Raw genomic sequence first — 24811 nt, 5'->3', positions numbered from 1 at the left:
GACTCCGGAACTCCACCAGAGCGAGCGGCGGTAGCGCAGTTGACGGGGGAGCTGCGGCCGTCGATCCCGCTCTGTGTGGACCCCAGGTAATTTGATCCAAGATACTTCGACTTCAAGTTGCGTATCTTGGATCGATCCCGCCCCCAGTGTAGACCAGCCCTCAGCTAATGTTGCCTGTAGTTCATTTGTACACTGCCATCTTCTTGATTAGAATGTTATGAGTAGTTTGGGGGTTTTCTCAACACTTGACAAATGGCTTTGATATCACTGGCCTGAAATGCAGTCTTCTGATTATATATACCATGAAATAGGATTCACCCTCCCCTGATTTAGCTAGCAGTGAAATTCTTGCTATAACTGTTAAATATAAATATTCAGGGACAGATTCTGAGAAGTGCTGATTACCTGTAACTCCCAAGTGGGAGCTGCATGTGCCCAGAGCCTTTTAGGATTTAGACCCCACTTCCTATATTATTTTACGTATCTAAAGATTAATATAACAAAATCTTCAAAAAGTTGGTGAAAAAACCCACTCACTCACTAGAGGCGGTTGGAAAATTTCAATGAAAATGAAATTTTAATGAAAAATGTCCATGAAACTTACCACCGTCACCATGGTTAAAACTCTTAACACTTAAGGGTACCGCTACACTACCCGCTGGATCGGCGGGTAGCGATCGATCTATCGGGGATCGATTTATTGTGTGTAGTGTAGACGCGATAAATTGATCCCCAATCGCTCTCCCATCAACTACTGAACTCCAGCTCGGCGAGAGGCGGAAGCAAAGTCAACGGGGAAGCCGCGGCAATCGACCCCGCGCCGTGAGGACGCGAGGTAAGTCGAACTAAGATACGTCAACTTCAGCTATGCTATTCTCATAGCTGAAGTTGTGTATTTTAGGTCGATCCCCCCTCAGTGTAGACCAGGCCTTAGTGAAACAAAAAAGAGAGCTAGCTTGGAATTCTCCCCACAGCCCTGTTAAAGGTCCCTGGAGCCAATCTGGGCCCAATAATGTTACTGAGAGAATGCAGGAAACTCTAGAAGAGGGCTTCTTGATTTTTTTTCAGAGCGTAGACCACATCTTAACAGAGAATTTCTCCAATGGACACCTTCCCTCCCAATCACCATTGCAAGAATAACAGAATTTGATCTACTATCTCAGGAAGTATTTATCTCAAATCTAACCAACACGCTACACAATGGCATTTTTAGGATCTGACTTTTGGACTGGTGAAGAGTTTGCCTACGGTGGTTGATCACAATCTTAACTGTTCCCTGAATCTACTGTAGGATATATATATATATTTTTTGCTGGTGCATTTTATCTGTTTGTTAGCTCCTGAATTATAAAGCAAATGGATGCTCTCACCTCTTACAATGAAACTCCCTATTGATGTCAGGTAGAATTTCACAAGCAGAATGAAGGAAATATTTGGCCTAGTTATAATAGCTGAACTCAGTACCTAGGTACTTAGCTGCATATTTTGCCAGAATCTTGCCTTTATGTTGTATCTCAGCTAGAGGGGCTAATGGGATGACAGACCCCTTTCATGGGGCTTTCCAGTGGATCTGGTCCTGATCATATAGTGGGTAACAAATAAAAGAAGAAAGAATTAAACACGACAGCGAGGTCTAAAATGCTCAAGCTCAAATTACTATTTAATTAGAGTTGGAGCAATGGACAAATCTCATTTGCACAGATTAGGAATGTAGCATAGTTTGTATTATCATGTAGCAGAAACTTTCACTGTCGTAACCTGGTTTGAGCATTTAAAAATATTAATCAAAGATTAGTCCTTGGCGCTGATTTGTGGGAAAAGACTAATAGGGATGAAGATTTATAACTTGGGTAAGTGATTAATGGGTCACATCGTTAGCTGGTGTGAACTGGCGTAGTGCCACTGAGTTGGGGATCTGGCCCCTTGCATTCGATAGCAAAGGGTTCATTCTGATATGGGTTTGTAGCATTAGGTCATCTAGATAAGCAATCTTCAACCTGGCAGAGCAGGAGAGTCACTCTGTCAGCAAATGTATTCACAGGGAGTCAGAAAGCAACGGAGTGATATCGGGGCACCCTGTTGCAATGCTTGTGTCATGATACTGCATCCTAAGATTTAATCAGCACATAGGATAGTCAGACACATCACAGTGCACTGTACCATGGTTACTTGGGAAAAGATTCACTGCAAGTTCATTCGACACAATGGGTCAAATTCATGTAAGCAGGGACAAATCCACTGACATCAATGTGCCAGAGGTGAGTTTGGTCTAATTTCTCCTCTCATTCCCCACTCCAAGCTGTTTGGAGGAATAGGAAGAGATGCTGGCAGCTCCAGTGCATGTGCAAAGCCATTTTTAGAGCCCCCCCTGGGATCTCTGCCTCCTCTTCCAGAGGTCAAACCTGACTCTGAGATAGGGGTTTCCTGAGAGCCATAGAATCTCAGGGGGAGAAGCACTAGCCTAGATCAGAGCGTTAGAAGTGTTTTTTGTAATACTGACTCAGCCCTGTAGAGGGAATGCTTCGGTAAGACTTAAGTGATGTGATGTGTAATTTCTAATACCAGGCACCAAATTCACCCCTGGTGTCACCCCACTCAATTCAATGGGGGTGACACCTGGGATGAATTTGGCCCCGTAACTTTTTCCTAAAATTCTTGTTGCGTTACACAATGGCTTAATAAATTAATCCCCAAATAAAGTAAAAAAAAAAAAAAGAATGTTATTTTAAATTCAGTGCAAGTGGTAGGCTTTGATGCAGTATTACATGGACATAAAAAGCTTATGATGACATGCATATTAAAAGGACTTTTCGTTCACAGCTTGCTGAAGGCCGCGCCTCTAAATGTAACAAACCAAATGTTTGGTGTGTTGTTTATGAACTCCTCTGAGTTTTCCATCTGAAATTGGCCTAGCAGAACCATAATTCCAGCAGAACCACATAGAGGAACTGGCTTTGTTAGCTGGATGTAGAAAGCACAAGCCCGTCAAAAATATCCCAGGATGTGTGTTGTTTGTTGAGATAAGGGCAATAAACCTATTTAAATACCTTAATATGTATTGTTGATAATAATATCTTGCATTGATGTAGTCATTTCCCTTCAAAAATCTGACAGAGGTTCCAGATACGCCTCACAACATCCATCAGAGCCACTCTAAACATGGGTAAACAGAGGCACAGAGAGGTTGTGACACGCCCAAGAGGATTCAGAATCAGTGACAAAATTGGGAACAGAGGCAGGAGTCCTGATGCTGAGCCCTCTACCCTACGTAGACAACACATTCCCTCCGCACCTTCCCAAGCTGACAATGCTTTCATCAACTTAAAAAGCATTATGATACCCATGTTTAAAGAAAGATGTCTGGGTGAGAGCCCTCCCCACCAAATACAAGTCATTCATGTCTATTTGCTGCTAGTGGATGTCTGTATCCTTATATACTAAGTATTAATCATCACAATGATCTATCTTCTTAGAGTATATTAATACTTTCACCCTTGGAGCTCTTTTGTTCACTAGGCTAATTCTTTGCAAAGCCAGCTGTAGAGCAGATTCATCCAGAGTTTCCTCCAGGGGGGAAAAAAAATAATCCAGAAAAAACAGCTTCTCTGGGGAACAAGGTCAACTCTGACGCCACAAAGTTAACTTCTGTGCTGCAAATCAAGGGCAGCCCTGGTAATATGCTGCCCAGTCCAGCCACGTCCAGATTGCATCGCGCAATCATCACGACCTTCTCCTCCTAGTGATGTGGAATGACATCTCCAAACAACTCCCTCTGCCTTCACCCCTCCTTCCTCCTTTCCCTCCCAGCAAATTGAAGGGTAATTTTACAAGTGAGGATGGAGCACTCCTGAAACAACAGAACTGGGGAGTGGGAGACCTGGTTTCAATTCTCTGCTCTGCATTGAGTTGCTGGCCAAGTCACTTTGCCACTCTACACCTTGGCTTTTCTTTTACTTGCATGCCGAGATCTGCCAATGAAAAGCCACAGGAGTTAGAACAGTATTGTTATTATTCATGCAAGAAGATGAGATGCAAGGAGTGGTAAGGGAGACCTTACAGCAGGCTAACTAAAAATAGAGGGCTGGCTTGAGCCTTTAGATTCAACCTGGAGTAAGGGGCAGCACATAACTGAGCTGCTCCAGGAAGATCCCGTAAGCATTGTGCCTCAGTGATCCCCTATGGGACACATTTCTCCTGGAGCTCCTCTTTATAACTATGCAGTATCAGTTAATTACTAGATGCAGCATACATGCTCCCCCACCACATGCAGCCAATTGTGCTGACAGGCACATGGGGGCAAAGCCCTGGCTCCACCAACTTCCTCCCCCTTTCTGATCGGACACACAGCCCTTGCTCTTTCCACGATGTGGGTTCATCCTGCACAGCTGTGCAGGGGGATGCAATCTGTCTCCCCGGCATGGCCATGTGGGATCCAGTCAGACTCTAGTTCCAAACCTTCAGGTGTTCTACAATCCCACTCTTCATCAAGCCAGGAGTTATTTTGTACTTAGTGTAATGATAAAATATGACCTAGAACTTCTTATAGTCAAGAAGATACAGTTTTAAAAATAACAGGATTCAAAAAAGAACTAGATAAATTCATGGAGGGTAGGTCCATCAATGGCTATTAGCTAAGATGGTCAGGGATGGTGTCCCTAGCCTCTGTTTGCCAGAAGCTGGGAATGGGCGACAGGGGATGAATCACTTGATGATTACCTGTTCTGTTCATTCCCTCTGGGGCACCTGGCATTGGCCACTGTCGGAAGACAGAATATTGCGCTAGATGGACCTTTGGTCTGACCCAGTATAGCCGTTCTTACGTTCTTATGTTGATCTTACACAATTGCTGTTTTGACAACATGAGCGCCTGCTTATGAACAAGAACTGTACAGCAGGACACCCTAACATGAAACCAGTACGAGCTCGCTCCAGGCAAAGTGTAGGGCAGTGCTTGGATTGAGTCATTTGCCAGTAGGGAATAAAATCCTTGTATTGGAGCCCAAGGTATCCTGCCACTTGGTGCAATCAGATTCAACGTACAGGCCAGAAATTTGTTCTTCAGAAATAGAGTGATCCAGTTCAATATCTCATACTGGGGACCACCTGCATATCCCACACTCGGGGATCTAGCAGGTGTCCTCAATCTCAGACTGTTGTTATCCTACATTCTTTAGGAACCAGGGATAAAAGTTAGCCTGGCTAAGGGATGGTTTAGCAGCATCCATGAAGAGGAATGTGTTCCACCAGAGGCAGGGAAATCCCTCTCTTCTTCTCCAGTGAGGAGTAGGGAATTGTCTTTACTTACAGAGGACATTGCCAGAGGCAGAAACCAATGATCCCAGACTAACTTACCCAGAAAAATGTCCAAGAGGCTGCAAATTTATTGAATTAAATTTAACAATATAACACCAAAGGGCAGCAACTGGAATTCCTTGGGCCATTGCTCTGTGACCATGCTCTGATGCATCAGACTTGAAGTTGCTTTTGCCAGAAGGGCATGAAGGCCACAGGCCCTTACCAGCTTTCCAATGTGGCCAAAAGACTGAGAGTGCACAAAGTTAACCTGGAGGTCAAATGAATCATTGACTGAGGTTCCCTTTGGATAAGGAAGGTGATGATTTCCCAGTAGGGACATTCTAAGACAGGTTAAGGTCACAAAGGAAATGGCTGGCAGCACCACCACAACTAATTGTTGGTGCATTTTTCCTTTTACAATGCAATACATGGCAAAAGCAAATTTAAAATTATGGGTGTAGAGAAGTGGTGAGTCCAGAAGATAGGGCACAGAACTAAATGTCAGGTGACCTGTGTTCTCTTCCTGGCAAGGCTACTGACTTAATGCACTGCTCTCTATGCCTCAATTTCTCCATCTGTAAAATAGGTCTAGTAATACAATACTTACCCTCCTTTGAAATCTATGGATGAGAAGTGACACATAAGTGCAAAGCATACTTATTTATTATCACGTAGCCTTTATGAGATATCCTACAACCATCACAAAACTGCCTAGCACTTGCTTGGCACTATGCAAATATTAAACCCCTCCCAGATATATTCAGCAGCTCTTCAATCAACATAGTCCAATGACACTTCTGCAGCTCCCTACCCAGACCCTTCCCTCCTGCATTGCTGGAGTTTGCATCTCGCCTACCGTCCACCCTTTCTCCAGCAACATGGAGCTAACCCTCCCCTTACAGCAAGCCTGGGCCCTGTGCTGACCACTGCACTCTGTGCATGTGCCCAGCTCACCTGTTTTTCCTCATTCTCATGCTTGGGTTCAGGGACAATGGGAAGGCCATTAGCAGGATGCTGAAAATTGCCAGGCCTAGCCATAGGGATGACTTCAAGCCAAAGCTGGTTGCTCACTTTCCTTCCAAGGCTATCCCTGCTCCTCAGAAAGCACTCATTAAATTGCAGCTAAGCAGTACTGCTGTTACCGGCTATGACCAGCTTCTTCTTGGCCTCCAGCTCATTCTTCCTAACCAGCAGTATGTCAGGAATAGCGGGCTCTGCAGGAGAAAATGTCCTTTCTGTATTTTTCCCTTTAAAACTATGGACAATTAGGAATCTTGCAATTCAGCTGCTGCTGCAGAAACTCATGAACATCCTCCATTGTTGGGGGTTATATGTGAATTTGCTCAGCATGTAGCTGAGCACCCCACAGGCTGTGTATGGAAAGAGGGTCCCTGTGAAGAGGTATGGCTATGAAAGGGGAAGGGATGTCTCTTCTGGTGCACAGCCAACACCCCTACTGTAGCCTATTGCGTAGTGGGCTGAGACGATGCAAACATCTGAGGCTGACCTAGCCCACTCCCGTGCCTTTCATGTCCTTCCACCTTGCCCACTTGAGAAGCAGTCCAATGCAGTCCCCACACACTCTGATATCTGGGCCACTGCTCTAGACAGCAGCTGAGTATGTCCACCAGTATTGCCAGATCCCTCTGGCCAGTACTGAGTAATCCTTCAGTAAAGGCTGGTCAAAGCAAGGTCTAAGGTTAGCCAAAGGCTCTGTGTGCCACAAGTACTGGTCTCCCTTCCCCTCATTGTGGTGAGAGGTGTAGCAACAGGAAGGGCCTTAGCTTGTATGGTAAGAAAATTCACCTCCCTGGGGGCAGGGCTGCCTCACCCTTGGGGCAGCCATAGTGGTGGTGTGATGGCCACCATCTTGGCTGACACACCAAGGATTGAACCAGGGGCCTCCAGAACTAAAAGCATAAACCATGACAGCTTGAGTTTACAAGCCAAGCCGCACCAACTGGGAACTCTAACAGACCCTATCCTGTTGAGAGGGCACTGAGGGCAACGTTTCACACACTCACCAGTGGGCTACAGTAGCTGAGGCATAGGTCACAGGAGGCTGCTGCCCAGCTGCAGATAGAGGAGCAGCCACAAGAGGGGGACTCAGAGGACTGGAGGCACTAGTACATACGCCAAAGAAAACTGACTTGGTTCCAAAGCTATATTGTGGTGCGGCCAAACGCTGACACAGACTGAGTCAGAGAAGGATGAAGGCCTTCTAGGGGGAGAGTGGCAGGAGAAGTGACCTTACTATCTAATGTAATGGGGCTGAGGAGGGGCCGCATGTTACGTAACAGCGCTGGAAGAAGGGGCTGGGCCGCACAGGATAAGGGCTAGCAGGATGGAGGCTGTGAGAGGAGGCCTACACAGCGTAGAGTAGCCTCAGCTGTATGTGGGCAGAAGTTAGAGGAGGGGCTGCTTTCCCCTCTCTGGTTATTTCTCTCTCTAGATACAATGCACCCATCCCTGCGAAGCCCTACAAAATGATAGAAAGCCACCCAAGTGATCGACTGCAGGACCTCAGCTTTGGTGGTGCCACTTTGGTAAGCGACCGAGACACATGCTTCGGACTGACCAGTGGAAACCCTCCGAACAACAAGCCATAGGTTGTTTTTGCAGCTGTTGTGACACTGCCTGCTTGTGCCAGCAATCCCAGGGTCAGCACCGTGTTTCCCGTTCACCGTGGTTACCGAGGCACCATCACAACAAAAGGAATATCCCCAGAACTGGGAAATCTCTGCTGCTGGAATAAAGGGCACCTCCCTCCCCATATACCCCACCCCATCTGCTTTCCTGGTTGCTGCATCAAGGGGGGAGGGTTCTTACACCACATCCCTTGTCCTATACGGATCTTGGTAATAAACAGGGATCAAACAAACCAATAATAAATAAATAAGCATGAATAACTCATAATGGAACCCAGGCAGCAAACCTAATGCACAAATAAACCAAATTCACCAGCAACTGCTGCAGAAAGCAAGAGTCGGGGCCATTTACAGACATACAATAAGGCAGTAGAGGCTCTGCGTCCCCTGTGTTCCCAGGAGCAGCCGGCTTCTTTCAGACACAGCCTGGCGGTGACACATGGCTGCTGGGTTAGCCCGAGCGAGACGCTGGCAAAGGCAGATTGTGTGTGTGTGTGTAGAGTGCGGCCCCTTTAAGAGGCGACGCTGCCCTACCTTTCCCTTTGTACCTGCTTTTTGAAAGCGCTTTGCAGCCCTCGCATTGGCTGGGGGAGCCACCACTTCTCCCCAGTAACTTGACCCGAGGCGCAAAGCGAATGCAACCTGAAAAGTCTGGAGCATGGCAAGGTCCCTGCCCCCAGCCTCTGACACCCAATCAGGCTGCGGGGGGAGGTCCCTGCCTCTCTAATCCTCCTCTCCCGGAGCAAAAAACTGTCTGTATTCAGCAGCAGCCGGGTAAGAAGGTGGGGGAAGCCTCTTGTTTAGTGGATCTGTGCTGTGCTTTCTCTCTTGCAATATTGGAGGGGGCCCCCACCTCCGCTCTCCTCCCCAGAAGTAGGTGGGACCAGTTCAAGCCCTGTAGCTTAGCTCCTGCTTTCTGATGATTGTGCCATTAGAGGAATGCTCCTTCGCTCACCACCTCTTGTCATGAATTTTTTTACGTGCAATTTACAAAGGCATTGACATCATCCGGACAGCAGCCTCGGAATTAACGCAAAACAAACAACCGGAGGGACAGGTTTCTATTTCACATGTTATTTTAAAAACCAGCTACCTAGCTCAGCAGCTGTGATGTGGACAGGGATCGGATCGGGAAAGCTGGGTCTGCACTGGAGGAATTAATGGTGCCCTTATTATTTTATTTGTACTGTTTATTGGAAATCGGTGGGTTTGGGATTTTTGTAGAGGAACAAGTGAAATGAGCAAATCCAAGAAGACTGACCGTTGCTGATTAGCCTCCACTTAGTGTTGTGTTCTCCTAGGGTAAGTCGATTGATTAACTTTGGAGACTTAATTCAAAGAATTCTAAAGCTTTGAATCGGATCTCCCCTTTCTTTGGTTTTTGATATGGGGGACAAATCTTTCAAGGTGAATTTGCTGTTTTTTTCTTTGCCCCATCCTCTCTGAAGAACTATAATATTCTCCCTGCCCAACATGTTACAGTAAATTTTAGTTCCAGAAAACACTGTTTATTATTATTTAAAAAGAAACAATATCTAGACTCAAATATGGCAAAAAATTCTCTGGAAGGGTCTAAGGAAGACCTGAACAAAATTTCAGAAGAGGAGATGATGAGATGGAGCAAGGAAGAGCTGGTGAAAAGATTGAGGAAAGTAGAAAATGAAAAAATGAACTTAATGGTGGAACATGGCAACTTAATGAAGGATGTAAACAGGAGGCTGCAGGTTCATCTGCATGAGATCAGGGGGCTGAAGGAGGTGAATCAGAAATTACAGGACGATAATCAGGAACTGAGAGAGCTCTGCTGCTTCTTGGATGATGACCGGCAGAAAGGCAAAAAACTGTCCAGGGAATGGCAGAGGTTTGGGAGGCACACGGCCAGTGTGATGTGGAAAGAAGTTGGGATGTATCAACAGAAGCTGAAGGAGCTAGAGGCAAAGCAGGAGTCCCTCATGAGGGAGAACTTGGAGCTGAAGGAGATAGTCCTCATGCTAGATGAAGAGAGAAATGGAGCTGGCTCTAGGAGCTCTATAGACAGCCAGGCCAGTTTGACCAACTTGAATGGGAGCTCTGGCACCAGGGATGTGGGGGATGGGAGTAGCACCTCCAGCACTGGGAGCGCAGGGAGCCCAGATCATCATCACCATCACCTCCACCATCACAAACCTGTCGAGAATAAGGCTGGAGCAATAAGGAGATCTATGGATGACTTGTCTGCACCCCTTCACCACAGAAGTATCCCCAATGGTCTCAATGGTAAGTCTGTTCCCCCACTTCCTCCCTCTCTCTAGTTCTGTTTGAGGATGTGCTGTCTAGTGTTTACACAACTGGGGTGAGGTGACATGGGTTCTGTGCTTAGCTCTGCCACAGATTTCCTGTTTGAACTTGGGCAAGTCGCTTTAACCACTCTGCCTCCACTTCGCCACCTGTGTAATGGAGATGCCTGTCTTAAGGAGGCGTTCTGAGGGTTAGTGCATTGACCTTTGGACATTGCATCCATCCGGAAGAGTCCCTGGGAATGCATGTTATCATTTATTATAAGGAGTAGTAATTGTATGATAATAAATACAGTAGGTGATCTTCTGGGAAATGTGAAATGCACCCTGTGCATTTCTCTGTGGTTTTATTAAACCTGTTAATCTGATTAACTAGTTCATAGTGGAGCTGTTCTGATGTAGTTACACTATTGTTAAATGCTCATCATATGCATTATTAATGGCGAGGGGGACTGTGGGATGGTCTTTTATTTTTTGTTTTAAGTCCTGGCAGGCAAATTGACTATGTGTTTTCTGAATTAAATAAACATTGATTTTTCCTGTTAGTGTTTTGTTTTATCTTAGCTGCTTGCCGGATAGTTTGATGAGCTTGATAAAAGCATAGTTGGGATGTTGGAATTATTACAGTCCTCATCTGCCAGATAATGGATAAAAGTATCACCTGTTAGCTCCATGGGGCTTTCACTGGCAGACTGTCTGAAATTGAGCAATGCCTAGTAGCTAAAGACTATGTTCAATGTTTAGGAATTAGCTTAACTCTTCCCCCTTCCCCCCACCCCCACCCTTCCTCTTGTGAAATAATCAGAGTTCTATAACTGAAACTGTACTTATACTTGATACAACGGTGTGGTCACAATTAGAAAAATCCCAATATGGAATGATGACAGGCCTCATCCTGCTCTTCTGAGGCAGGCAAATTCCCAGTAAAGTCTATATTGAGCTGGCTGTAAAATAGTAATAATACTAATATTGATAATAATATTATTACTAGCATATCCCCGGAATGTCTTTAAAATCCAGATTTGTGGGGAAAGAAGTGTGGGATGCAAGAGGATTTCAAATTTGACAGGAAGAACTTCTAAAGGGTGCAATTCAGATGAGAAGAATCAATAGGAAGCAAACTGGGCTCATACACAACGGCTGGAGTTTCAGCTTCTTCAAACCACTTTCCACCAGAATATCCAAATCCGATTGGAATATTCTGTGGTAAATGGGGTATAAACTACAGCATCCTCCTTCTCCAAGCTTAGAAACGGCAGCCTCAGCATCAACATCTTGCAACAGCAAGGGCTGAGTGGAATGTCAGAAGGGAGGAGTGGGGGGAGTTGGTTCTGACTGATGTTGTCAACTTGTCATGTTCCAAATGTGAGAATGTTACACTTACAAAGGGGTAGATGTAGATCATCCCCTCCCACGGGAGAACCACAGGATGGGGGCAGATAGAGTGACTTGGCAGAGTTGCCAAGTAACTGTCCCTTAAGACTGAAGGGGTTTTAGGAGTGGCGGAGGGAGCAGAGGGCATGGCAAGGTCCTGGTGTTCTATGGGTAAGCCTCAGGGCCCCAGAGAATGTGAGTGGGACTTGAGGTCACTCTGTGCTTATCAACCGAATCCTGAAGAGTGTTATCCTTCACTAACTTGCCATGCTCCGAGTTCCCTTGCAATAGCTGCCTTTCCCCTACAATAGTTGAACACATTACATCCATTTAACTCAGGGCAGGGAATGCTGGTTTAGAGGCTGGTACTGTCCTCAGATGTTGCAGGACATACTCAGCATCTTAAAAGTAATTTGCTTCTCCCGCTACTCTACCATCTCATGAATTTGAAGCAGAATTTTAAAATGTCTTCAAAGCAGAATTGTAGATCTTATTTTATAAAGCGTTGCTGTTTGCATTTCAGATGCTTTGCCTGATGTGAATTGTGCAAAAAAAACCCCAAAACATTTTAATTCTAAATTCTTTCTTTGTGGGAGGAGGGTCACAAAGTCTTTTTGATACACTCGGTCAAGTTCCTCCTAGGTGTCACTCCACTAACTTCAACAGAGTGACACCAGGGCTGCAGATTGAAAACCACTGTTCTATGGTAACAACTACCTTTTGCAGACCCCTTAGACATTGTCAGCGGCCGCCCAGGGGTCTGCGGACCACAGGTTGAAAACCACTGTGCTAGATTCTCCACTTGCCAGGGTCATTGACACAAGTTATGGCAGCTTGTGTGATAACTTGCTTAGTTTCTCACTCTGCGCTGTGCAACCACTCTCCCTGAACTACATATGCTGCCTCATCCCCTCCTTTTGATGCTGGTAACTGGGGAAATCATGTAGCCCCTGCACATTCCATGCAGTCCAAAGAACTGTAAAGGAGTGAGTGCCTTGTGGTGTAGAAGCAAGGAGACACAGCATAGATACCCTTTACTTCCAGAGGTTCTCTCGGGATATTTTGTATTGGGCAGGGTGAGGAAAGCCTGGGTTCAGCGGATACACACCCCATGGGAGAGAGCCCAATGGTTACATGTGGAACTTTGCCCTGATGGGATAAATTCAAGAAAACTTTGTGTTGAAACTCAGTTTCTGTTTCTCTGAGTGGAAATAACCCACACAGAGGAGAAGGGACTATTAGGTTTGGTAGGATCTCATGTGTGTAGGGTGAGGGGCGGCCTGGGTTGGGTTTTTGTGTAGGAAGGAGCAATGTGGATTTAGGGAAAACTTTTCAGAAGTGGTGACAGGTTTAGGTTCCTCTGTTTAATGGATGCCCAACTTGAAACACTTAGGACGGTCTCTTTCGGAAATGTTGACAATGACTTTTTACCAGGAACGTGTATAGTTTCGTGTCTGCTGGTGGGCAGATATAATGTACACTCTGTATTAATCCACGACGTACGGATGCCAATAAACCTGATCTGGTGAGTTAGGTAGGGAAGCTGTAAAATGACTTGCATAGTTATCATTCTCCGATGGCATCGGTATTCAGCAAAGGCCCTGTGCCTTTGGAAAAGGTTGTGAATGCATATGCAAATACAGTCTCTTATCTGGCAACCTTTGATTGGCAGCAAGAAGTCTGGCACTGAAGCACTCTCAGTACTGTGTGCTGCAATTCTGGTAAGACTGCTGCAATGTGGAAGAGCGAGACAGGTGAACATAAAGAATGCAGAAAGTCGAGTCTGTGATTGAGCTGAGACTGAAACACTCTGCATCATGGATTCTGTCCATTTGTTCCGCTTGGTGATTCTTGTGCCGTAAGCACGAGAAGGTGGAATTAAAATTTCTTTACATTTTTGGATTGATTTTTCTCCCTTGGATAAAAATAAAGGGGATAATTTGAGGGTTGATAGAGAGACATAAAAGGAGGAGAGTGGAGTTCACTTTCTTCCTCAGTGTCTTGTTGCAGAGAAGCACTGGTGCTAGGTTTTAATTTTTTGTGGCACTAGGCAAACTAAAAAATGCCCAGGCTGCCCATCCCCCAGCTACTCAGACAGAAAACAGTCCCTACGTGGTTTCTTAGCTCTAAGAGCCTAAGATAGGATGTGGAGTAAGAGTACTCAGGTTTTGTATGGGGATCATGCTTTCCTATGTATTAAGCAGAATGATTTCAGTTGGATGGTGGTTTTGCGAAAGAGTCAAGCACTTGGAGGCCATTTGACTCGTCTCTCACACGACAAATTAGATTTGAAGGAGGTCTGTACAAGAGAACAGGGTTTAAACCACAGCCTTGCCTTCCCTTTCTCCTACAAGCATATAGAAGCACAAGAACCTAATCTAGCGTCCACTGTCCATCCTCCTGTTGACTTCAGTGGACTGCGGATCAGACCCAAGGTGAGAAGATGTACATGAAATGGTAGATTCTACAGGTAAATTCAGGCTAATTTTAGTAGCCATGAGAAAGAACTTTGCCCCACTTTCCCTTTTCTTACCTCCCATTGTCTTTCCTTTAAAGTGTAGCAGTTCTGTGGTGCAAGGAGATCTTAGTAGGCCTTTTATCAGAGAAGTATCCAGAGCTCAGTGACTAACTACAGACAACAGCAGTAATAATGGTAATAAAGATAAGTGATGACCCCAAATTTACTAGAAGAGTGTATAAAATCTACCATGTCTCTGGATATTCTGTAAAAAGCCAGGTAGAAATCTGTCTGGCCTTACTGTAAATGATATTTCATATTGCTGCTTAACTGTAAGGTATGTGGGAAATTAAACTCTCAGGGACTGATCCAAAGACTGCTGACGTCAAAGGGAGTATTTCTATTGACTTTAGCAGACTCTAGATCCGACCCTTATTGCTGTTATCCAATAACAGTTGAAAGCATAAGACAGTTGGCTTCCATAGGATTTGTGTACACATCTGGGACTCTGCACAGCTGACACTGGTGCCAGTGTAGAACAATTCTGCCTTGTCTGTGTGTGGGACTTTTCCCACCACCAGCCACTGGTGATTGGTCACCAGTGTACTGCAATGGTGTAAACCACTAGTAAAGACAAGGGCAGCTGTGATTTTCACCAGTCCAGTTTAACTCTGCTTGAAACTAGGGTAAATGCAAATTGTGGCTTTTCTTGTCCACACTAGAGGTTTGTACTGGTGCAAACATAGTAGCAATTGATGAATGAGATGAGGACAAAATCCCAGTGCATACAAGACTTGAGGGCTTTTCATTTTTTTCTGAAGGGCCAAATTTTGTCCTGAGAGGTTCACATTCAACTCCCGTTGAAGTTGTTTGTTCTGGGTGCCTAAGCCGCTCCTCAGTTTGTCTTGCTGTTTCCTGTGTGTCCTGCGCTTTATTCCAGTTGGCTACCAACTCTAGCTAGGTCAACTTTCTAAAAAACCAGAGTGGTCAGAAAGGTCTGTAGGAAATCTGTGCATTTGGCAATTAGGCTATTGATTAATGTCTCTGCTGTAATAATTCATCACTGCTATCCTCTTCAATGGAAGAAGAATTATCTCTGAGGACGAGGGGGTGGAAAGATCACTAGTTTTACCAATTCCCACTTGTAAATGTTCACATATTTACCTAGAGGGGACAATATATTATGTTTAACATGGTGGCAAAGAAATGTCATTTAAAGAGCTGTTCCCTGCGGGTTGGTATTGATCTTATGTGCAGCCTTACTGTACTTCTTTCTCCCTCTGTCCATTCTTTCTCCCGCTACCCATTCTCTTTAGGGCCAAAGTCCTTTGTTGTTATCGGAGTATTGCAATCGTTATATACATTTGCTAGGGTGCATTAATGAGGCCTGAGAGACCAAAAGGAGGTAGGTGTAAGCAAGGTCTGGCAGAAACAAGGGATATGGATTATTTAAGGTATCTTAATGACCACCTGCCACACATTGAAGAAACAGACGTTTTTCTATAGCTCTGATGGAATCCCAAAAGTTAATTTTGACAGTAAAATTTTCTTTGGAGAGGGACTCACATCAGACTCCGCTCTCTTGCATACTCTCTGTTTCATCCACATGAATTATATGGCCAGGGCAGTGAAATCTGGACCCAGATCTGGATTCTATTTCCACAAAAGCCTCGTTCTTTAGAATGGGCCAAACTAGAGCCCTGGATCTGAGGTTGGCTCAAGCTTCACATATAGTATGCTTATTCTAATAATATTTAGCACTTTCTCTTCAAAGTGCTGTAGAAACATTCATTTTTTGGTGCTGCTGTATTTTACATGACAATAGCTCTAGTATTGTAGAACATGAGCTACAATTCTTCATAATAACCATGGAAACTTGCCCTGGGCTGAAATTTTAAATGTAGGACCTGAGCAGAATACCTGTTTTAAAATCTTCTGTAATTTTATCCAAGTCTGTGAATAGAAGATTAAAAAATGCCCAGGTTTCAAACACTGCCACCAAACATGTGATTTGAGTCTCCTCAGGCCACTAATTTCATTGTTCACTAATTTTGAGCGCCTCAGTTTTTGGGAGACCAGCTTGAGACACCTAACCTCTGAAAAATCAGATGTATTGAGTTCATGCCTTCCTTTTAGACTTGCACTGGGAGTTATGGGTACTTCTAAAAATCAGGCCAAAGATGTTTAAGCTGGGCCCCCCAAATTGGTGTCATCTTTAGAAATTTGCATCCATTGCCTAGCATCTCTCAACTCTTTCTCCTTCACTCTCATTAATAATTTTGGCCTCTCTTCCAAAGAGACTTTTCACTGTTATGAGATGTCCCCTAGGAGGGAAAACTCCCTATTGATTAAAAGGCAATTTTCTATGGCTCTTGATGGAATTATCCACTTACACCTGTCAAAAGCAATCAAAATAAGGGATGTAAACTATGTTTGTTGCAATGTAAATGATTTGGTTCCTCTGGAGTCGTTTGATCAGATAAAGCAGAGGATTGAATTAAACGGCGATCTAATGAAGCGACAGGTACAGTAACTCAAAATGCAGTCCTGCCATGCCCAGTGAATGGGGAATGTGGGGGGCATGACCATTAAAACAGGCTGAGATTTAGTAGAGGTGTTACTGTGGTGTAGCAGGTAATAGTGGGCCTGTTTAAGGCGAAGGGATAATTATGCCTTGTGTCTTCCATACCTTTGGATTAATGCCCTAGGAGGCACTGGGCAGAGCTCAGTGACCAACAGCTCCTGCTACCAGTGAGAAGGTGTAACCAATGCTCTCCTGCTGGTGAGCAGCGAGACGGTGTGGCGCTCATGACTCTGCCCACACCGCCCTCAGATTCACCTCCTCTGGGGCCTATTATTGCTGTCTCAGCTTCCCAGGGCATCTTTCTGCCTTAGGCCTACCTCGGGTGCAGGTGCTCTGGAGGGCAGTAGGAAAGGAGAAAAGGGCTCGGAGCCAATGGGCTTAAATCGACACAACCATTTCCAATACACTTTCCAAGCAGCAGAATAAGAGAAATTAGCAGATTAAAAACCAGTGTAAAATAGCATTAAAGCTGTGACTCAAGGAAAGCCAGTTCATGCTTGAACTCCATCCTCACTCATGGGCAATCTGTCCTTAACTCATCTCATTGCAAAGCATATGACATTGCTGACCTTGGCAGTACTGGGGTGACTTAGCGCCAGAACTCACAGCCGCAGCTTTTACCTGTATGGGTTGTATAGCTTTGTGTTCCCATTTGCATGGTTATTTTTAAAGATGCCTTTTGTCTGGGAGTTGGAATTTATCATGCCCTGTCTCAAAATGTCATCATCTCCTTGTGGTTAACTTGCTGCAATTCATGAAACACTTGGCTGCCAGAAGTAGTTATGTGCAGCCGTTCCACTGCCTGTGTAATGGACAGAAAATTGTAAGCAGCGCTGCTAGGCACTCGCACACTAACATGTCCACCACGAGGAGGTTGACCCATTTCCACAAATAGATAACTACTGGCAGGAAAAGTAGCATTGTCTCAGAGAATCTGCCTTTCCGTTGCCTACTGACTTGTGAAGTAAGAAGAAGGTTAACTCCGTCTCCCGCATCAGCAATCATGCCAGCACGTGACTCTCCATAGTAACAGAAGCATCGTTGCTCATGTACATTTGTAAATCGTTCCTTCATCTGACAGAGGCTTAAAACGGCAGCAATTCCATTTTTCTAATGAGCGCTTTTATTTGTGAATGGGATGCATGGTGTACAGCACTCGGAAATGATCTCTGGGTAGCTCTGTATATATAGGCATTTTTGAAGCACTTACCACTGAGGTATCGGAGTGCTGCATTGCACGCTATATATGACACCTTTGTTGTCTTGTCCATCTGCACCATTTGGGCCAGGTTGCAATTGGCTTTTGTGCACAGAGACCACAGAAAAAGAGGGGCCCCCTAGCTTATATTGCCCTTGCAAGAGCTGATCACAATAACAGGGACTGCTTGTCCCTTGCTCCCTCTGGAGAGCAAATCACCGGTCCCCTCCTCCGCACAGGTTCAAGGAGTGGTGCTGGACACCTAGAAGAGCAACTGGCTAGTGCACAGTGTGTACATGTGGGGGAGAGTGCCTCCCTGAGGCATTGTGCTCCCCCTACATTGTAACACCCAGTCTAGCTGTATATGAACAGGAGTGATATTCAACAGCCTCATTGAAACCAGATGTCCCATCATCCAATGCAGCTTTTAAATGCTGTTCTAGTCACTATCGGGGCACTCCTTAGGATAACTGAGGCCTGTTCCGGATCTCACAAACCCTTACTCATCAGCATTGACTCACTGGCCTGTACTCCTCTCTGTACCAGCTCGGTCTGTTGTGCTCTGAGGTGACTTCAACCTGGGAGAGGGTAACCAGTAGTGCTGGTTCTCTACTAGGGAACGCAGCCTTCGGAGCCATAGGAGCCCTGCTACAGGAAACTGCCAGTCAGCACAGCCCCCTCCCCCGTCAACAGCCACTTTAGTGGTGCCAAATTTTCAGCTTGCTTGGGCAGTTTTGATTACTATGGGCTCCAGTCTCCCTGATGGTAGGCTCCAATCAGGGACCACAATCGCATGATGCTAGGCACTGCACACCAACAGAACAAAAAAGATGGTCCCTGCCTCAAAGCACTTACAATCTAAGACTAAGACAAGAGACAACAGGTGGATACAGCCTTTCTGCCTCCAGAGAGCCAGTGGCCTAGTCAAAGCTATCCTAAACCAGGGATGAATTTAGCGGATTGGTTTCAGTGGGGTTCTCATGAGCATGCCAGTTTGCAGGCTCCTCCGTAATGTATGAGCCGTTCGTTAGACCTGTTGGCTTTCGTTAGGGGATTGCTTGTGTCACATTAGTGTCGTGGGTTTCTCTTCACATGACCTTATGAATTTGGGAATAATAGCGGCGATTGGAGGGGTTGTGGGCTCAGGTGCACAGGTCAGGTGCACACTGAAGATCAAACAGTAGAAGGGTGATAGTCTAGCAATCTTATGTTGTAGTGTCAACCCAGCCCTGCCTGCAGGGCCTGCTCAAGCAAATCTGCGACACCCTGCAAAACTAGTCAGTCGCCCTCTCTACCCCCTGCAGTAAGGCTCAAGACAGTGGTTGATCTCCTTTCTTCTCCTGCACCTGCCCCAAACCGCTCTGCTATGCCGCTGGGGATCTGCTCTCACAATAGGGAAACAGAGCTTAAGTGTTTATGGAGGAAACTGGGGGATTAGTGGATGGAGGAGGGGCGGGGGAGCCTGCATGAGCCCAGCTAGGCTCACAATAAAGGGGGAAGGACTTCTGGGTTTCCCAGGAGGCTCAAGTTATCACCACCATGGAGTCAAAATAAGGCTGTTCCTGCTTCACATCGTTTGGACTAGTGCTGGAGAAGTAGGCACCATACCATTGTTTCAACCGGTCCCTGGTGAGGTGGGCCCTACCCTGCTTGTGGGCTTGGTGCATCCCGATATAAGAAAATTAGGTTGTATTGTGTGGTAAGCGTGCTGCTCTGTGCAGTAAGCTGCAGGACTGATGTTGCCTCGAGCTGTCACTAAGGAATGATTCTATCAAAAGAAAAGGGAGAGGATAAAGAGGACAAGTCAAAGCAGATCAATAAAAACAAACAACTATTTAAAAAAATTAGGTAATCCTTGTGGCATTTCCAATCCCTGAAGCTCAATATTTCTATGGAAACCATTGTAGCAAAAAGTTTGCTGTCAGTATCCTTATCTGATATCTTTCTGCTGGTTGGAGTTACCAAAGTTTTTTAACCAGAGTCCTCAGAATCTAAGCTGATATCAGGTATTACAAATATAAGGTTGCACCCTGCATTCCTTGCTTTGACTTGACCATTAAGTGTCAGACATGCACTAGAAGACTCGCATCTGTCTTTCACGTGCAATTTCTTACTATGATATGTCCTGTGTTCTATGACCTTAGTTATCATTGATTATGTCCTGTCCCATGAACACCTCTCCTGTCATTACCCACTCCTTATATTGGTACGTCTACACTGCTCACTCCTTATGGCAGTGTGTAGAGTACATATACTACACACACTCCAGAATGGGTGCAAACAGCAGTGTAGAAGGTGAAGCATTGTTTAGGTGAATAGAGACTCGCCTGAACCCTTAGGGTATGTACCCTACACAGCTCTCTTCATGCCCATAAAGTGCCTCCCCCATCTACACTGTTATTGTTAGTAGTGTAGTAAAGTACAACCCGCTGGCCAACACCCTGAGAGCCCAGGGCTACGAGGTCCAGATACACGCCCTGATCGTGGGAGCCCTGGACTCGTGGGACCACCACAATGAGCTGGTACTGAGAGAGTGTGGAGTCGGTCGACGCTACGCCCGGTTCATGAGACAACTTATGGTGTCCGACACCATCAGGTGGTCCAGAGACATTTATATGGAACACATCACAGGACACCGTCAATACCACATTGAGTAATCAAGACCGCAGACCAGGGAAATAACCCACTTCCTTCTCTGACGAACCAAGGGACGCACCCCACCCATGTACTTATTCACTACACCGATACTGACTTGGACTCTTTATACATTCCATGGGTGGTGTACCCGAGCCCACTTATCCACTGACGCTCTAAAAACTCCCGCACCCCACTCTGGGTCTATGCTGGTTATGTGATATGTATGTATCTCTTCATCCTTGTAACCAATACCTGTAATCCCTCATAACTCAAGCCTGACCCCAGATGTACAGTACCTTCCCTCTTAACTTGTGTATATTTAATTTTAAACATTAACTTTAATAAAATTTTTAAACTTGCTGCCTCACTGCTGCTGGAATCTTTCCCTGCAGGAGGGAATGGCTTCCAGCTGTGCAGAAAAGCTCTGGCAGGGGAGAGGCAACAGGGTAAGGCAGCTGCCGAAGCCTTTCGTCGCTGCCTCCCCCTCCCAGAGCCTTTCACTAACACGTGTAGTTACACACCGCAGTGTGGATGTAGCCTGCTTTTCACTGTGGCATGTAGCTACATGTTTAACATCAGACGATTCCAGAGCAGAAGGCATGTCACCCAGCTTACTATTTGGAATCTGCTTTTTGCAGATGCTGCTGCATTCGTTTTTAATTCACCCGATGAATTGCAGGTTGTAAGGAACAAGTTTTCTGATGCATGCACCAAGTTTGGCATGGTAATCAGTATCAAGAAAACAGTTGTCCTGTCAGAAGGTACTAGCATTCCACCTAAAATCTAAGTCAATAATGAAGCTTTGAATAACGTGGGTCACTTCTGCTATCTTGGCTTAATTTTTACCAGCTCACTTAACCTTGATAGGGAACTCAATGCAAGAATTGGCAAAGCTTCTGTCACTTTTGGCAAACGTACTTCACGTATTTGGAACAACAAGTTGCTAATCCTGAACACAGAGGATCAGGCTTGTGTCCTTAATACTCTTCTTTACGTTTTGAAAGCTGGGTTAAGGATTCCAAGCAGAGGTGGAGATTGAAGAGTTTCCACCTCTGATGTCTTAGAAAAATCCTTGGAGTTGCTTGCAATCAGTGGATCACTAATACCGAGATCCTTGGGCGAACTGGCCTAAAGTATATGCAGACTACGCTGGACGTTCGCAGGCTTTGCTGGTTGGGACACATGGAGCGCATGCCTCGAGATCATCTGCTGAAGGCTGTGCTCTATGGCCAATGCAAGAATCGCCTGCGGTGCAGAGGAAGGCCAAATCTCCGATACAGTGAGACGGTCAAGCAAAATCTCAAGAAATTCAGCATTCCTATTGACAACTGGGAAAATTGTGCCCACAATCGCTCAGTTTGGAGAAGCCAGGTTAAGGCTGGTGCAGTCACTGTGGAGAGCCATCAGAGAGCTCAGGCTGAGGCCTGCAGGTGAGCCAGGAAGCAGAGTATGCTTCAACCTCCATCTGGCGAGTGAAGCGGTAGCCACTGTGGAAAGGTTTGCTGCTCACGCATCAGGCTCTTTTCCCATATCCTTGCTAAGCACCACCGATGGACTGACTTTGTGTCTCCTTTTATCTGTCAAGATGCTGGACGACCAAGAGTACCGACATGTGCCTGAAATGCCAGTGCCAGTAGTGCGCAGTATAGACCTAGCCTTTATGTGCAGTGGGAACGTTCTCCAGTTCCTTAATGAATGGCCAGGAGTTTGAGCCACATCTTCTTATTAAAGGGGTTTATTTATTTTCAATAGCTGTGTTGATTCTTTCACTGACTTTCCCCCTCCACCCCACATTTAGCATGATGTATGTTTCCTGTGGATCCATTTTCAGTATAGTAAAGTTCCCACATTTTATGTTGGAACACCTTTTCTTAATTTTTGGCAAGTAGATGCCTATGCTGTCAACAGGGTAACGGGGCCAGAAGTAATCCTTTTCAGATGCGCAATCATTTTAGCTCTTGACAGAGTTATAAAGAAAATGGTATTTTACATATAATCTTAAGGCATTTTTCTGATAACAACAACTATACCTAGCTCTTATATAGTGCTTTTCATCAATAGATCTTAAAGCACTTGAGACAGTAGTGTTCTTTTGTCTTCCTGGTTGCTCTTTCTTCTCCCTCTTTTTGGTGCTTGCATTTGTAGAATCAGTCTTGTATTTGTAAATTTCCCAGAAGCTAAATACAAGGTTGATCTATGCTTTGGATCTGCAGAGCTCTTAATCCTTTCCCATTGAGTTTAAAGCTTGTTCTCAGTCGAATATGATACATACTTATAGGTTATATGATCATCACCAGTGGTTCATGTGGCACACAAAGATGGCATATTGTAAAAATAACTGATAACAGGCCTCTTGTTCTTGATGATGATGGTAGCTACTCAAACCCAACACTGTAGCGAGTCAGTTGTTTGATACTTTGCGGATTGCTGATAGGTTCTATACTTTGCTATTACATGTGTGTCGTGCTTGCCTTCTTGGTTTTGAATTATTCACTCTTTCAGTCCTGATTTTTATTTTTGATACTATTAACAGTATACAGTTCAGCCACTGTTGTGGATCTTCTCTTGCAAATGTGATAACATTTGCAATGCTGCTTTCTCCTAGAAGTTTTTCTTTTGTCATCTTCTTAACTAGTTGTTCCACCTCTTAAAACGCAGGGATCAGTTCTCAAAGCCTGAACACTCATTCCTTTTTGATGTCATGAAACAAGATAATGCATGCCCTGTTTGTTGAGATGTTCTTTCTCTTGGAATTGCTGAAGATTCCACCTCTAACTGTAACTACTTCTGCAATTTGCAGTCCTCCAGGCTATGTTACATATCTGCATTTGAACAGAATAATACTCCGTTCGGTATATTTAAACAACTTTTATAGGTGGGTCTGTTTTTTATTTGCCTTGATTTATGGATTTTGTGGACGTCTAATCTGCCGTGGCTGCTTTGTTTCCTTCTGTCATCTCTTAAACCAAATGAAAAACCTGGGTTTTTCTTGCTCTGTGGTTAAAGATCTTGTTGTTGCTGTAATTTTAAGCCTTACAAGGACAGTTACGGGAGGGAAAGGTGGTCTTGTAGCTCGGGCCCTGGAACTCAGAAGACATGGGTACATTTTCTGTCTTGACCACGGATTTCTTGTGATACCTTGTGCAAATCATTTAAAGTTTTTTTTGTGGCTCAGTTCCCTACCTGTCAAACGGGGCTAATAATACTTCCTTTGTCTGTACATTGAGGGCAGGTCTTCACTACGGGGGAGGGGGGGTCAATTTAAGATACGCAAATTCGCGTAGCTGAATTCGACCTATCGAAGCTGACTTACCCCGCTGTGAGGATGGCAGCAAAATCGACCTCCGTGGCTCCCCGTCGACGGCGCTTACTCCCACCTCCGCTGGTGGAGTAAGAGCATCGATTCGGGGATCGATTGTCGCGTCCCGATGAGACGCGATAATTCGATCCCCGAGAGATCTATTTCTACCCGCCGATTCAGGCGGGTAATGTAGACCTAGCCTTAGATTCTAAGCTCTTCAGGAAAGGAAGTGCCTTTTATAACGTGTAGGTACAGCACCTAGCACAATGGGACCTGGCTGCAGATGGGGCCTCTAGACACGACTAATACAAATAATAACAAACATATTATTCAGAGCTAGTCAGGAGCAGTTCTTCTCCTTTTCAGTAACCAAAATCCCCAGCTGCTCTGAATTCCCAGTTTATGGATCAATAAAGTTGAAACAGGACTTCAAGTTCTTCTGGGAAGGGGTCTTTATAGCATGTACACTGCCTAGGATGAGGGGAGGCCTGACCTGACTGAGACCTCTAGGTGCTACCAACATCTTAATGTTAAATATTACTAGCAAACACAAACTTTTCTTAAAGGAAGTCCTCAGGTGAATGAGACAAAGAACAATAAGCACCACTGTCCAGACCAATAACAGACAGGCAAGACAAATGCACAACAGGTAAACTTATGTCCTAGTAGACTGCAAAAGCAACAATTTTGGGGGGAGGGGGGAAGGAGGGGAGAAATAGCTGGTGGTGGAAGTTGTTGTCTTTCAGCTTATCTAATTTATGAACACGTGTGATCCTAAATGTTATACTCAGGTTTGTTTTTTTATGATGAGATGACAACATAAGACTTCCTAATGCAATTTAGGCTGAGACACAGTTCCATAGTCATGAAGGAAATGAATCCTCAACTGCTATGTTTCTCTTTGTCTCAGCCAAAAGCTAATAATGTCCGTGCTATAATAACTAAAGACTCTTTTCCTTGCCTTGCCAACTAAACTCCCACCTTGTCCCTTGATTGCTCCATTTCTGACCCCTCTAATTTGTTAACACCTAATAAGTCTT

General features: G+C 45.1%; 1 protein-coding gene across 3 annotated transcripts in view; it reads left to right on the top strand.

Moving 5' to 3' along the window:
* The first annotated feature begins 8695 nt into the window (after positions 1-8695).
* CCDC85C (coiled-coil domain containing 85C) overlaps positions 8696-24811 on the top strand; it is a 141585-nt gene continuing 125469 nt past the window's right edge. For 2 of the 3 annotated variants that reach the window (XM_042858698.2, XM_042858696.2), the window contains exon 1: positions 8877-10199. In XM_042858698.2, the coding sequence (XP_042714632.1) occupies positions 9491-10199 (709 nt within the window). In that variant the 5' untranslated portion in view covers positions 8877-9490. Of the gene's footprint in view, positions 10200-24811 lie in introns of all 3 variants that reach the window. The other variant, XM_042858697.2, reaches the window with a different exon arrangement.

The sequence above is a fragment of the Chrysemys picta genome, chromosome 4 (genome assembly GCF_011386835.1).
Source record: "Chrysemys picta bellii isolate R12L10 chromosome 4, ASM1138683v2, whole genome shotgun sequence".
NCBI classification, from domain to species: Eukaryota; Metazoa; Chordata; order Testudines; family Emydidae; genus Chrysemys; species Chrysemys picta.
The sequence above is the reverse complement of the archived record's forward strand: the minus strand, read 5'-3'. Positions and strand labels throughout refer to the sequence as shown.